The 15,685-nt window shown below is 42.5% G+C and overlaps 1 protein-coding gene across 1 annotated transcript in view; it reads right to left on the bottom strand.

Moving 5' to 3' along the window:
- Positions 1 to 1,719: 1,719 nt before the first annotated feature.
- FEM1C (fem-1 homolog C) overlaps positions 1,720 to 15,685 on the bottom strand; it is a 29,820-nt gene continuing 15,854 nt past the window's right edge. Inside the window, exon 3 of the mRNA XM_089334812.1 lies at positions 1,720 to 6,467. Coding sequence (XP_089190938.1) covers positions 5,158 to 6,467 — 1,310 coding nt within the window. The 3' untranslated portion in view covers positions 1,720 to 5,157. The remainder of the gene's footprint in view (positions 6,468 to 15,685) is intronic.

Here is a 15,685-nt window from a genome sequence, read left to right on the forward strand (position 1 = left end):
AGCGCACGGCGCTGATCCGATGGCAGGAGCCAGGAGCCAGGTGCTTTTCCTGGTCTCCCATGGGGTGCAGGGCCCAAGCACCTGGGCCATCCTCCACTGCAGTCCCTGGGCACAGCAGAGAGCTGGCCTGGAAGAGGGGCAACCGGGACAGAATCCAGCACCCCGACCGGGACTAGAACCCGGTGTGCCAGCGCCGCTAGGCGGAGGATTAGCCTTGTGAGCCGCGGCGCCGGCCAAATTTGTCTTAAAATAAATCAAGTAGAACTCATTTCACAAAAGACTCAGCACTGGGAAGTGTTATAAATACCTTTTCTATTAAGACTGGATTATCCTTCCGTTTGTTTGGGACAGTAATAATGCACACACTTTAAAACATCTTGTGGTTAACAAGCATCTAATTGTACCAGAACTACTGCTCATAAAACCTTTCATGTGGAAAGCCTATATCTTAAATATGTTAAACATATTAAAATGTCATTTATATATTTATATTTTATATAGTTTGTAGCTATATAAACATTAAAATACATCTCTATCTTAAATAATGCTAAATATATTTAAATATGTTAAATAAATTTCAATTATTTTAAGGCAAAAAACTGAGATACTTTAAAAATCCAACCTTGATATAGTAAGAAAATCAACTAAGCTGATATAATTATATAAAGCTGTAATTTGATGGTAGAAAATCTTACTTAAAAGAGCCTTTCCAATGAACACTCAAGGTAACACGACAACCACGGCATTCAGAGATGACAAAGACAAAATCACAAATCTTGGTGAAAGCATGCAAGGAGGGACTAAACAACTTGTTCAGCCCCTTAAAAACTAACTGTATTCTTATAAGTTGGGTAACATGTCCTTTAAATATTGGTGGTGGGTGTGGGGCCAACTCTGGAACCCAGGGTCATGAAAGCTGCTGTTGACATCGCCTGTCCTCAGCACCTACAAGGCAAGTTCACAATTCAGGAGGGGGAAACCTGTACAACTGGGTGTTTCGACTCAGATGTAGAACTTTAAAGTTACAGCCATTTTCTAGATCTACCAAACTTTTTCTTATCAGGCAACTCAGATGCAACGGAAAATCTATATACTTAGATTTTAGATGTCATGGAAATCAGTTGATGTTTATGTTCGTGGTAGCATGAATGTTTACAAACAACTTCTTCTTACTTCCAAACCAATTTTTAAAATAGGGGAAAAAGCAGCCTTCTTCCTATTTGACAAAACTCTTGCCCGTCTTTTGTTCCTGCGATCTTTACGAGAACAACCACTATTTCCACAGACCTGTTAATATGAAATGCTGCCTCCTAAGTTCTAACTGCCCATAAATCTTCAAGGAGGTGCTTTTTGAAACAGGCATCCAGGAGTTCTCTATTATACTCAAAGTTAAGATGTTGCCAATCAAGAATTAAGGGTTCAGGCAGCCTTTTAGCCCAGGGGTTAAGATGCCTGTGTCCCACACTAGGCCTGGTTCAAGCCTGGCTCTGGCTCCTGATCCAGCTTCCGGCTAATGCAGACCCTGGGAAGTAGTGGTGAGACTCGAGTCACTTAGTTCTTGTGTAGCCATGAGACCTGCCTTCAGCTCGGTCCAGCACAGCCAAAGTGGGCACCTGGGGAGTGACCATGGGAGTTCCCTCTGTCTCTGAGGCTGCTTCTCAAATTAGAAGAAAAAATTTTTAAAAAGGAAAAGAAAACATGAATAACAATACAGTTAAATTTGGTGCAAATTTAATTTTATTAAGCCTTAAAATGAATGTGTGGCATATCATTTTCCATTGTGTGACAATTTATTGGCTGGCATCTGAATACAGTACTTCTTTTGAAAAATACACAATGGGAACGGACAAAAGGGAGAGAAACTGTTTAATGATACATGAGGGCAAAAAAATAAATAAAAAAGGAGAAAAAAGAAAGAAAAGGTGACGGCCAATTATTCTCAATTTCCTTAGTACCTAACTCTAAAATGGTTACAGTCCCAGGCAGTAGTGCTGCTGTTACCATGTGTAAGTGTTATTATCTCAACCAGCCCCCACAATTCTGAAAAAATTAATTAGGAGTATTACCCCTGCATAAGGTTTTAAAGAGCTACTTTCCAAACATAATCTAAATGATTTTCCCAAGTCATAGTAGACAGGTCTCTACCATACCACACATTAAAGGTTGTCACTTTACCAGTCAGCAGTCCCTCAACTCCAAAATCACAAAGGGCACCAAGTTATCTAGGTGATTTGGGCTAATGTCTATCAGATTTACGGATAAATTTTAATCTTTAATCCATTTGTCTTTGTAAAGTAGACTGGTATCTAATCTGAGTAAAATAACCATTTCTTTCAGAGAAATGATGAAAATAGTGGGGAGAGCTAAAAATCAGCAGCTTGCCACAGGGCAATTCTGCCGAAATGTAATCAAAAGGTACACGTCAACTCCAGTCCTGCTACAACATACAGCTTAGTCTGACTCAAGTAAGTACAATTAACTCTTGAAGTATTAAATTTATTCATCTATGGTTAACATAGCACAAATTTAGTTTCTTTTATTCACTCATGACATTTCTGAGGATACCTTCTGATGAAGGCCCTGAAGTCCATTATGAACCAACTTCCTCTAAAATACAATTATGGACGATTCTGGCTCTTGAGCTGACTGTTTTCAAGAGCCCCTGATGGCATCTGTGGAGACGGCAAACAGAAGGGAGAACTGGATCCGGCCTGGAACAAGGTTTCGGCTTTCAACACTGAGGACTCCTCAGCTCTAAGTCATCTATTTTTAGTGGTGGGAAAATGCTATTTAAAGAAATTCTTAATTTATGCCATAGAGGCACAGTTCACGCTCTCCTGCGGAACAGTGAGAAGTATCTTCGTCTAAGAGCTATAAGCCCTCCCATCCACCCTCTGAAAAGCAGGAGGAAATACTAAGTCACCTAAAAACCCAACTGCCATCTTTCACACGAAAATTAATGAGATCAACTAAAGTAGGTTCATTTCACTGGCAAATTTTTCCTTTGTAAAAAGAGTAGCTCATGCATATAAAACTCTTATACCACAAGGTGAGAGGCAGCTGATTTCAAAATGATGTTTGATATCTCTAGAATATTTGTCTATATCAGAAATTACAATATTTTTAATATATGTGGCAGTTCAGTATTTTGTCAAATTTGCCCACAGTAAGAACTAACCCTCTTCATTAAAAGGTTGAAGAGTGCCCACTCACATCCAATCCACCTTTTACAATGGTGAAATTCCACTTACAACCTAGTAAAATGAGTATCTTTCAAAAAATTAAAATCAGTTATTTAACCAAAAAGTCTAATGTTCTAATACTTATTTACTATTCTTCATTACAGGTTTACTATAATAATGAAGACATACCTAATATGACTGTTTGCAATGACTCCTTAAATCACAACACATCAACCCTCAGTAAAAAATGTCCACACAAAAATCCAAGTGAGTGACCAGGCTCACTAAACTCACAGGTAAACTGCACTTTTCTCAAATCAATAAGGAGCTTTTTTTTATTCAGAATAACTTCATAAAGACAGCTGTAAGGCAAATACATGCCATCACAAATTTCATTCTGAATAACAGTAAAGTGCTGAATGATAATTCCTGAATCTTTTTAGTACTTTGCATTTATCTTTTCTGAAGTTAAAAGAGCCCTTTCTGTGGCATTTAGCAAATCTGTTTTAAAAAGGAAGGAAAGGAGGAAGCAAACAAGAAAGGAGGTAGGAAACAAGGAAGGAGGGAGAGAGGGAGGGAGAGAAGCAGAAGGGAGAAAGGAGGGAGGGAAGGAGAGAGAGGGAGGGAAGAGGGAGAGAGGCAGGGAAGAGAAAGGAAGACAGGAAGAGAGAAGGAGGGAGGGAGGGTGGCTTAAAAAAGGATAAAAAGGGCAAGGCAAGACTTAAACTTTCAGTATGGGAACAGGAAGCACTGCAACCTTTTGTGTCTAAGTTGGGTGACAAATATTGAGAGCAAAATAATTCATGCAAGTTATCTTTAAAGGTATACACAAGCTTGAAGAAAGAAAGAACACGGTTACTGTCTTTGATACTATGGCAATAAACTGCATACTAAAATACCTGAATTATCCTAGATGCCTAGATCTGGCTTGGCAAGCATCATGCCACTGACATGCTTTAGCTCTTTTTGTAACTAAAAGTGATTTGCAGTTCAATTACTGAATATGTCAATGTGACTTGTTAAGCTGTGTGATAAACTTTAAGGTTAAATTTAAGCAAATTCTCTACACCTAGTCACACCATCAGCACAAGCAGGACGACGCTGGTGCAGCATGAAAGGTGGGTCACCTTAGACAGCCTTCCTTTGCCCGCATCGTGCGCTAAGATGACAGACCTCAATTGCAACTGGGTTAATGAGAACAGATCTGTTTCCCAAATTTAGCACACAAGATTTTCAGTGGATGAGAGAAACCTCAGGTGTAAAGGAAAAAAAAAAAAAAAAAGAAAAACAGAAAAGCTTGCACTCCAAATAGCTAACCTGTGGCTCTAGAAATTGTCATGCTTTAATAAAACAAACTTCGTAACAAACTCAAGAAAACAGTGTTCTGAGTTAAGTTGACCAACTGCTGCATAGAAAATGTGCCAACATACAACAGTCCAGTTTAAGCCGGTGCATAGAGAAGATAAAGCACTTATGGTAACTGCAAACGGTAACAAGTCCATAATGTTTGTACAACCTAGCATGGGCCCATAAGGGGGAAAATTGTAGTAGAAATGGTTAGGGGAAAAATAACGTGGAAACAGGGGAGAAGCTTGAAGAAAGGGGAGAAGCAGGAAAAAAGACCTTCAACTGTATAAAATCCACAACCAGGGTGAGTATAAAGATACCACTGAAAATGGTTAACTCTGTCCCGAACACCCCACAGCAAACAGGATCAGAATGGACAGCCTTTGGCAGACAATTTAAAAAATTTGAATATGACATTTCTTAATAATTCACAAACAATATATTATATGGTACATTTATATTAAATACTGGGAAACCAATCCTGTAAATTTGATGCTTATAATGCTTTAGCCAATGAGAGCACAATGATATCAAGCTAAATGAATGCTGGTGTTATCACAACAGTGCTCATTTATGAAACAACTGTCACCAATTCGTGCTTTAACAGTGCGAGAACACAGTCAAATTATCATCTATGAAGTGAAACAAAGGTCTCCAGCTTCTCTGGGATATGCCCTTTATAATATATCCTATGACTCACTATAACACGAGCAGCCAGACATTGCAATGTGGTATGATTTATGGGCTGGATCAGATTCTTAGCTATTTCCTTCTCGTCCAGCAAGTCACTAGCAGTTTGTTTGTGCAAGTTTGTGGCATCAAAATGGGCACCTGATTTAATAAGGAGATTCATGATGTCTGGATGGTTGTTCAGGGCGGCAATGTGTAGGGGACTGTTGTCGTCGGAGTCTCTGACGTTCACATCAGCACCACATTCTATCAATATGGCAGTCACCTGCAGAGATGGAAACTTACAAACAGGGTAGCGCCCTACACACGTGGTATTCTTGTCCACAGCCAGATGAAGAGGGCTAAAGTTATTCTTTCCCCTCGGATGCAGCTTAAGGAACCTATAGATGGTCTGCTTTTTGAAATGGTCCTGCTCCAGAGTACAAGGAACTTTTTCCAGCAAGCAAATCAAGTGCAAAATGATGGAGAGAGCCTTATTCAGCTGCAGCGGGTCAGCCGGACACTGAGTCTGCTTGATGGCACGCTCGATTTCAAGGACGCTTTTGCACAGTATGCCCATGAGGTCGTCAAACGTTACAGTAGTGCCCAACAGGCCTTTCGCCCTATCTTGGAGCATAAAGGAAAAGAGTTCTGCGAAAGATAACAAGCTACTGGCAGTCATGGGGCTCAAAGGGTCCAGGTTGTTCTGCTGCATATCCAGAGCATACTTCCACAGGTTGATGCATCGCTTGAAATTCCCCGAGTCTGCGTAGACAGCCCCTCTGTATCTAATGTAGTAAGAGGTATCAGGGTGAGAAGGACCGAGGATCCGCTCTCGGATCAGGAGTGCCTGCATCCTCATCTCGTCAGGGTCGGCGATGAGGCCTTCCAGCTCTTCCGCACTGTTGACTTCCTTGGCGTAGTCGTAAGCCATGATCAGCGTCTGCGGCACCGGCTTGCTGATTATATTCGTCCTATCACTGTACCTCATGTTCATAGCCTTTTTCCAGTACTTCAAAGCCCCAAGCAGATCTCTTTTTTTGTCTACAAATGTCGCTCCCAGGAGCTCTAGAGCATTGATGCGTTCTGTCTTGCTGGTCTGTGCATGGTGTGTCAGAAAATCCACAATATTTGTGTGACCAGTCACACTTGCTGAGAGAAGTGGAGTCATTCCATAACCATCTTTTTCCATCTTGGCACAATACATAAGCAGCATCTTCATGATGTCCAAACTTCCGGATTCTGCACAGTCATGCAAGGCAGTGTTACCTTAAAGAGGGGGAAATAACATACTTTGAGAGACCAGGATATAATTAACACTAATAGGTATATTCACCCCTAAAAAGGAGCAGGCAGCTCCTACCCACCCTCTAGTAGGACACACTTTGATTACAAATAAGAGAAGAAAAAAAAAAGGATCCTAAAACTAACATCTGATACACAGCTGGAGCTGACAAATGACTGACAAGTTACTTATGAGGATATTTCTACAGTCACCAGAGGAAACACACAATCCATGGCCTCTTGGTATCTTTCACTAATGTTTTCAAGTACATATTCTATGGCTAAACCCAGGAAAAATAAAATTAACCAGCTAGTCACAGTTTTGCTGAAAGCCATTTAACTCTTTGGGTCAACATACAGTTACAAAAAAAGAACCAACTAGTCTTTTTTAATATCTAAGATTCTTTCATTTCATTCTCACAGTAGTCAGAATTTAGTATTTCTGACTGCCAAGTTAAACTTCAACTGTTCTAGCCAAAATTCTTCTTAACATACACTTCTCCAAGAAGCTCCCATAAGAAAAACAAGTCCACTGAAATTTGAAAAACATGTGGGTGGTTCAAAATGAATTTTAAAAGGAGACATCTGAAGTGCCCTTTCATAATGGATTACTTCCCATTGTAATTTAATGTTTTAAACACTCTGTTTAGATGTACTGAATGTTCTAACAGCGTCCTAGTCTTCCCACACATGGATTAAAACTGACAACAGGCACATTAGTAAAATCCATACGAAATACATTAAGACATGATAAACACCAGGTATTTTAGCTATCTAAATCCAATGATAAACATTTTTATCAATTATCAATAGAAATTATCATGCAGACCTCTGATATTTACATACAATGTCTACAACTTCAACAGTGAGTCATTGTAGGCACGTTTGTAGAAGAGTTAACTTGGCAGGTTGAGAATGCTGTCCCCAGAAACAGCTATTTGCAAGGTGACCTTCGGCTGGCATCCGGGAACATGCTTGGAGAACAGTTCTCTACCTGATAAAACCTTCCCAAAGGATAAGGGCAGTACAATGCACCTAAACTCCCTGTGCTAATAACGCAGTCCATGCTGAACACCGTTTCCTTCTAGGAAATTCTGGCTGTGTACTGGGGAGAGGTGCCTACGTGACCAGCCTCCAGCAAAAGCCGCAAGTGCTGAGGTTTCCCACGGGTTTCCCTGTGCAGAAGTATCACAGATGTGCATTTTTGTGGCTGTGGAACAGTGTGCCTTGCATGAGATCACTGAAGATGAGACACAAATGCTCCAGATCACACCTGGGCCCTCTCAGAATCAGCTGTGTGTCTTCATTCCATTTAGCTATAATAAACCCTAGCCGTGACAGCAACTGTACGTAAGTCACCTCCAAACATGGGGGTGGCTCTGGGGACCCCCAACACATCATGTTTATCAGAAAGTAGCTTAAATCTGAGTACTGCAAAGAGCAAATCTAATTTATAATTTAAAAATTTTGTCTAAGTTATTATACATTAGGATTTCAATCTTCCCACACGTCTATCCTATTAGTCTTCTATGACATCTACAAGGACTACATCATTATTGTGGATATGTTTATTCTGACCCAGAATTTTGACAGTTAGAATGAAGTTCTGCCTGATGAAATGTTTTAGCAATGTGTAAGGGAACCAAGTACCAAGAGGCCAGAACTTACTACTAATGTTCATTAGTCTGAAATCATTTCAATTAGACACTACTGCTACACCAAGTATATTTTTAAAACTCGAACTGAGAGGTCCTGCTAATCCTGTTTTTTTCTAAGAAACAGGATAAATAAATAAAGAGAAATTTGAACACAAGGAGAAGGTTTAGATGGCATTCTCTACTCTGGGTAAAAGAATAAAAATGCAGCAAAAGCCACTTTCAAAACTAATGTATTTCCGTATTTACTGAAAAACTACAAGAGTATACGTATTTTGAATACACCCACATATTGAAAAAAACTGTGACTCAAAGGAAGACTTTGGCTAGTGACAGCAGAGGTCATGTGATCATCCTCTCACTAAGACCTGGGAAAGCTGGAAAACACAGCACGTAAGACACCAAGGGGACAGTACCCTAGAAAACAGACAAGTAGAGGAGCCACATCCAGAACGTGGGGCAGCTTTACCACAGTGGCCTCCACTGATGTGGAAGACAGCTGAAAACAAACCCAAACAGAACCTGACAGCCTTGCAGACTAGAGAAGACAAGAGGCCACCCCCTCTCCCAGGAAGAACAGAAATTCAATTCAAAACTCTAAGTCAGAGTTACAGAGAGGGAGAGACACAAAGAGACAGAGGGAGAGACTCCCTAGATGGTCCCAACAGCCAGGACTGCGCCAGTCTGAAGCCAGGAGTCTCTTCCAGGTCTCACACATGGGTAGCAGGGGCCAGGCACCTGGACATTTTTCTTTTCTGTTTAAAGATTTATTTATTTGAGAGGTAGAGTTACAGTGAGAGGGAGAGACAGAGAGAAAGATCTTCCTTCCGTTGGTTCACTCCCCAGATGGCTCCAACGGCCAGAGCTGCACTGATCCGAAGCCAGGAGCCAGGTGTTTCTTCCTGGTCTCCCATGCAGGTGCAGGGGCCCAAGGACTTGGGCCATCTTCTACTGCTTTCCCAGGCCATAGCAGAAAGCTGGATTGAAGAGGGGGATTGAAGAAGGGTGGCCAGGACTAGAACCAGCGTCCATATGGGATGCTGGCACTGCAGGTGGAGGACTGACCTACTGAGACATGGCACCAGCCCCGACCTGGACCATTTTTCACTGCTTTTCTCAGGCCATTAGCAGGGAGCTGGATGCGAAGTGAGTCAGGCAGGATGTGAACAGGATCCCATACAGGATGCTGGCTTCATAGGTGGCTTTACCCACTACGCCACAACACCGGCCTCCAAAACCATCTCAAGATTGAATTAAAATGACCCAGTATTGCTATATATAATCAAAACCAGAAACAAGTATAAATACTATTTATAGGAAAGTATCATTAACAGTAGGTCTCAAGCTATTTTTAATATTCTTCTTATATAATTCTTGGTATCCAACAAAACATAATGGACAGAAAACAAGGAACCATAATATAAAAAAGAGAGAGAAATAAAGGACGACAGAAAACCTAACATGAAAGCCAGATAATAGAGTTATTCAAACAGATTTTAAAATCGTTATGCTTAGCATAGTCTAAGAGTTTTTTAAATTGAGAATTCTAAAGAAAACTGTGAAGTGTAGAAAGCAGGGGCAGGCATGGGGTGCAGCAGCTGACATGCTGCCTGGGGCACCCACATCACACAGCAGAGCCCCATGGGAGTGCCGGCTCCTCTGCTTCCGATCCAGCTTCCAGCTAATGCGCACCCTGAGAGGCAGCTAATGCCAGTCAGCTACTTGGGTCCCTGCCACCCACACAGGAGATGAACTTCCTGCCTCCTTCCTGGCTTCAGCCTGGCTCAGCCTTGGCTGTTGCAGGCATTCAGGGAATGAAGCAGTGGATGGAAGATCTGTCTGCCTCCCAAATAAAAATAAATTTTTTAAAAAAGAAAAGCCACAAATCTCAAATTTAACAAGGCCGGCACCGCGGCTCACTAGGATAATCCTCCGCCTTGTAGCGCCAGCACACCGGGTTCTAGTCCCGGTCGGGGCGCTGGATTCTGTCCCAGTTGCCCCTCTTCCAGGCCAGCTCTCTGCTGTGGCCCGGGAGTGCAGTGGAGGATGGCCCAAGTGCTTGGGCCCTGCACCCCATGGAGACCAGGAGAAGCACCTGGCTCCTGCCATCGGATCAGCGCGGTGCGCCGGCCGCAGTGTGCCGGCCGCGGCGGCCATTGGAGGGTGAACCAACGGCAAAAAGGAAGACCTTCTCTCTGTCTCACTGTCCACTCTGCCTGTCAAAAAAAAAAAAAAAAAAAGAGAGAGAGAGAATCAAATGGATATTTAGAAATGAAAATTTCAGCAGGCAATTTTAGTTCAGATTACATACAGCTAAATGGACAATCTGTGAACTAGAAGACAAACCCAACGACATTACATAAAAGGAAGCATGGAACAGTAAGAGGATGGGAAGGTAGGAGGCTGCTGAGACAATGAACAATGTCAGAGGGGTCTGGGTATCTAAAACCAGAATTCTAAGGGAAGAAAAGAAGCCAAATGATCTATTGACAGCTTCAGAATTTCCTGAAGTTGATGAAAGATAAAATTATAAATTTAGTAAGTTTTACAAACTCCAAGATGGATAAAAAGGAAACCACATTGAAGCACACCATAACAAACTGCTGAAAACCAAGTACAACAAGAAAACTCCTAAAACCAGAGGAGGGGTGGAAATTCGTGAAAAAGAGCAACCATCTAAGATTGACAGCCAAGTCTTCATCAACAGCTCAAGCCAGGAGACACTGAAAAGCACAAGGGAAGCACTGCCAGTCTAGAACTCTACCCCACAGTGACACAGTGAGAAAGAAAAGAAAAAAAGAAAAAACACAGATGTTTATTACCAGCTGACCTGAGCACCAAAGAGTGTTCTCTAGGCAGAAGGACAGGCCACATGGAAGGCTGAGGTGGGCACAGACGTCAGCCAGAGGGTCACCTGTCAGTGACTCTAAAGACAAACCACCCTCAGCAATGCCTTGTAGGGCCTGAAATACATACAGGAATAAAACGCTTGAGTGGTGGTAAGGAGAGTGATTCAAGTGTTCAGAGAGCCCTGTGCTGTGGGAAAGAGGTGAAGGTGGAAATATGTTGATAAATCAAAAGTTGAATATGCCTTATCTGAAATGCTTGAGACTACAAGTGATTCAGATTCGAGACTGTGAATTCTGGAATATCTGCATATAAGTAACAAGCTATCATGGGGATGAAACGCAATCTAAACACACAATTCATTTCTTTCGTATATACCTCTATACACTGCCTAGAGGTAATCTTATACAATTATTTTTAGTTATTATTTCAGCCTCTGATTATGCAAGTGTGGAATTTCCCATCTGTAGAATCATACTGGCACATGAAGTTTCTGATTTCAGAGCATTTTGGAATTCAGGTTTCCAGATTAGCAGTGCTCGACTTGTACTAACCAGGACAACCACTAAAACAAACGTTAGAGAATATGTTAATATTACATTTTATCTGATATAGAGGAAAAAATGAAATCTAAAAAGGAAAGACAAAGGAACACAAAACGATTAAAAATATTTAACTAGCAGATTGAAATCTACATGTATCAGTAATTACACTGCATGCAAGAGAACTAAATCATCCCATTGGAAGACAAAAACTGTGAGATTAAAAGTATAAACACAGAAAACTGCCAAATACAAAGAAAATCAGACCCAAAACCATAGTACACATCTGAACATATACAGACCAAAACCAGTGAGAATAAAGATTCCAATAAAATTAGCAAATCTGATTTAAAGGACATATTTAAAAAAACATTGGACTGTAACCATAGAAAATATTATTTTTCCTCCAGAATACCTAGACCATAAGCAGATACTGGTCCAACATATGTCAGCACCAAAATCACTGCATCTGTTCTAAGTCGCAATGGAGTTAGAAAAACAAAGAGATAACAAGAAAAATCTCTGTACACTTGACTTTTTTTTTTTTTTTTTTTTTTTTTTGACAGGCAGAGTGGACAGTGAGAGAGAGAGAGAGAGAAAGGTCTTCCTTTGCCGTTGGTTCACCCTCCAATGGCCGCCGCTGCAGCCGGCGCACCGCGCTGATCCGATGGCAGGAGCCAGGATCCAGGTGCTTTTCCTGGTCTCCCATGGGGTGCAGGGCCCAAGCACCTGGGCCATCCTCCACTGCACTCCCTGGCCATAGCAGAGAGCTGGCCTGGAAGAGGGGCAACCGGGACAGAATCCGGCGCCCCAACCGGGACTAGAACCCGGTGTGCCGGCGCCGCAAGGTGGAGGATTAGCCTATTGAGCCACGGCGCCGGCACTGTACACTTGACATTTAAAAATTCACTTCTAAATTATTTACAGGTCAAAAAAGCTCAATCAAAATTAGAAAATATAGGCCAGCGCCATGGCTCAGTAGGCTAATCCTCCGCCTTGCAGCGCCGGCACACCGGGTTCTAGTCCTGGTTGGGGCACCGGATTCTGTCCCGGTTGCCCCTCTTCCAGGCCAGCTCTCTGCTGTGGCCAGGGAGTGCAGTGGAGGATGGCCCAAGTGCTTGGGCCCTGCACCCCATGGGAGACCAGGAGAAGCACCTGGCTCCTGCCATCAGATCAGCACGGTACGCCGGCCGCAGTGTGCCGGCCGCGGCGGCCATTGGAGGGTGAACCAATGGCAAAGGAAGACCTTTCTCTCTGTCTGTCTCTCACTTTCCACTCTGCCTGTCAAAAAAAATTAGAAAGTATCTTTAGGGGCTGGTGTTGTGGGTCCCATTGCCTGTGACATCAGCATCCCGCATGAGCACCAGTTCAAGCCCCAGCTGCTTCACTTCTCATCAAGCTCTCTGCTAACGCTCCTGGAAAAGCAGCAGAAAATTACTCAAGCGCTGGGGCCGCTGCCATCCATGCGGGGACACGGGTGAAGTTCTAGCTTCTTGCTACAGCCTGGCCCAGCCCTGGCCACTTGGGCCATTTGAGGAGTGAATTAGTGGACGGAAGATCTTGCTCTCTGTGACTCTGCCTTTCAAATAAATAAATAAATCTTAAGGGAAAAAAATAGAAAATATTTTTAACCTGACAATGAAAACACTAAATAACAAGTCTTGTGGGAGCCATCTAAAACTGTGCTTAGAGGGCAATGTACACCATTAAATATACGTAAAAGAAAAAATAGGAAAAACTTAAAATCTAAGGTTACATCTCAAGAAGTAATGGGAAGAAAACAGCAAATTACACTCAGAAAAAGTAGAAACAAACCGTTAAAAAGCAGAAACAAGAAAGGAAAAGATACACTAATACAACTTTTAAAATTTTCTGTATTTTATTTACTAGCTGTGTCCTTTTTAATCTTGAACCTATATAAACAAGACAAATTTATTTTATATAGAAAAAGAAATGGTAACCCATAAACCCATGGCTCCTAAATGCCATCTCAGTACTGCTCATTCCTGAGGCCACATTTTAAATACCAGTCATACTAAACACTAGTGAACAAATTACATCTCCTATCAGCCAAACTTCAACCAATCACATTGCTTTCTAACTCAAAAGCTTTCAAGCTGCCTCTAAATAAAGAGCAGAAAGAGTGCTTTGCAGCTTTAAAGGTTTGCAGCATTGACTGTCACAGCGTGGTTTGTGTGGAGGGAAGGAAAATGAGGAAGAAATCCAGTTCTAAAAAGTCGGACTGTGGGCGGCCAGCATGGAGGCATAGCGGATAAAGCCACGGCCTCCAGCGGCTTTGAGTCCCAGCGCTTCTGCTTCTGGTCTAGTTCCCTGCTTATGCACCTGGGAAAGGAGCAGCAGATGGTCCAAGTGCTTGGGCCCCTGCGCCCACATGGGAGACCTGGGATGAAGCTCCTGCCTCCTGGAATTCAGCCTGGCCCGGTCCTGGCTGTTGCAGCCATTTGGGGAGTCAACCACCAGATGGAAGATCTCTCTCTCTCTGAAATAAATAAACTTAAAAACAAAATGAAACAACAAAAAACAAACCAAAAAACCCTGATGTGTGAAGTAAAACTTAATTTTGGGCCAGCACCGCGGCTCACTAGGCTAATCCTCCACCTTGTGGCGCCAGCACACCGGGTTCTAGTCCCGGTCGGGGCGCCGGATTCTGTCCCGGTTGCCGCTCTTCCAGGCCAGCTCTCTGCTGTGGCCAGGGAGTGAGTGCAGTGGAGGATGGCCCAAGTGCTTGGGCCCTGCACCCCATGGGAGACCAGGAGAAGCACCTGGCTCCTGCCTTCAGATCAGCATGGTGCGCCGGCCGCGGCAGCCATTGGAGGGTGAACCAACGGCAAAAAGGAAGACCTTTCTCTCTGTCTCTCTCTCACTGTCCACTCTGCCTGTCAAAAAAAAACAAAAACAAAAAACAAAAAAAAACCTTGATTTTGGTTAACAGGGATACACAGAAGAAACATGATGCTGTACAGATTTTAAAAGACTAAGAAATATTTCCCTACCCTACCTCCCAGCCCATTTCTCATTATGAATGATCCACTATGAGTCTAACCCAGGAACTGGCAAATTCCCTCTGTGAAGACCAAAGAGCATTTTAGGGTTTGCAGGCTATCAGGTCTCTGCTGTAACCACCAAAACCTGCCAAGCAATAATAAAGTAACTGCAGGCAATATATTAAAAATGAATGGATATGGCTGTTTTCCAAGAAACTCCTTAGGAATTCCAAAATTTGATTCTCATGTAATTTTCATTTGGTATAAAATGTTTTTTACTTTGTCCCAACAATTAAAAAATGTAAAAACCATCTGCTAATTCTCTGGCAGTACTGGAAAGGGGGCGGGCCAGACTGGAATGCCTGGGCCACAGCTGACGTCTCTGGATCAGTGCTCTGACCTAAAGAGGTTGTCAACCCCGCCCAGGAGAGGCAGGTTCTGCCTGTGCTGGACCACACTCCAACCTAAGCATTTCTCCCTGCACCAGGTCACATGCACCTCCAGGCCCTGCTCTTAATGTCCTTCTAATGCAGGCTCTCTCTTCTTTACCTGTTTAACTTCTTGTCTCAAGCTGCCCCAGCCTTTCCAGCTGCTGGGACAGGCCTTCCTGGATATACACAACGGTCACTTGTGAGGAGGATATCGGTGACTGACGGTCACCCACCCTGGCAGACACTCACCTAACATCCACTATCATAAAAGCTTACAACAGTACAACGTTGCTGCTTCACAAACAGGTTTTCTTACCTCAACTGTCTGTTCCCAAACTGCACAGATCCTTCGCTTTGTATCCCAGAAACAAGTAGCACATTGCTCAAGCTAAGGCAGATTCTACATTTTTAATACTGGTTTCCCAAAAAGACTCAAGCTTTGCTTCTAGGGACAAAGTAAGTTCAAAAAGGAAAATCTCAGAAGAAGGGGATTTTATCAACTACAATAGGTTGAGTAGAAACCACTGTACTCTGAGGCCCAAGAAGGCCCTAAAGGTTAGTTTGTGAGTTACACTCTGGAGCATTAAAGTCTGGATGGCAGGGGCGGGGAACATAACTTTAAAGCAATTATAATTCTGTATGTCATTTCTCCAACTCTTTTCACTACTTTATTATATTTTTCATTGATATATATTGACTATTTATGGGGTACAATATTATAAT

This window comes from Oryctolagus cuniculus, chromosome 6 (genome assembly GCF_051225735.1).
Source record: "Oryctolagus cuniculus isolate XC-2025 breed Fujian yellow rabbit chromosome 6, ASM5122573v1, whole genome shotgun sequence".
Taxonomy (NCBI): domain Eukaryota; kingdom Metazoa; phylum Chordata; class Mammalia; order Lagomorpha; family Leporidae; genus Oryctolagus; species Oryctolagus cuniculus.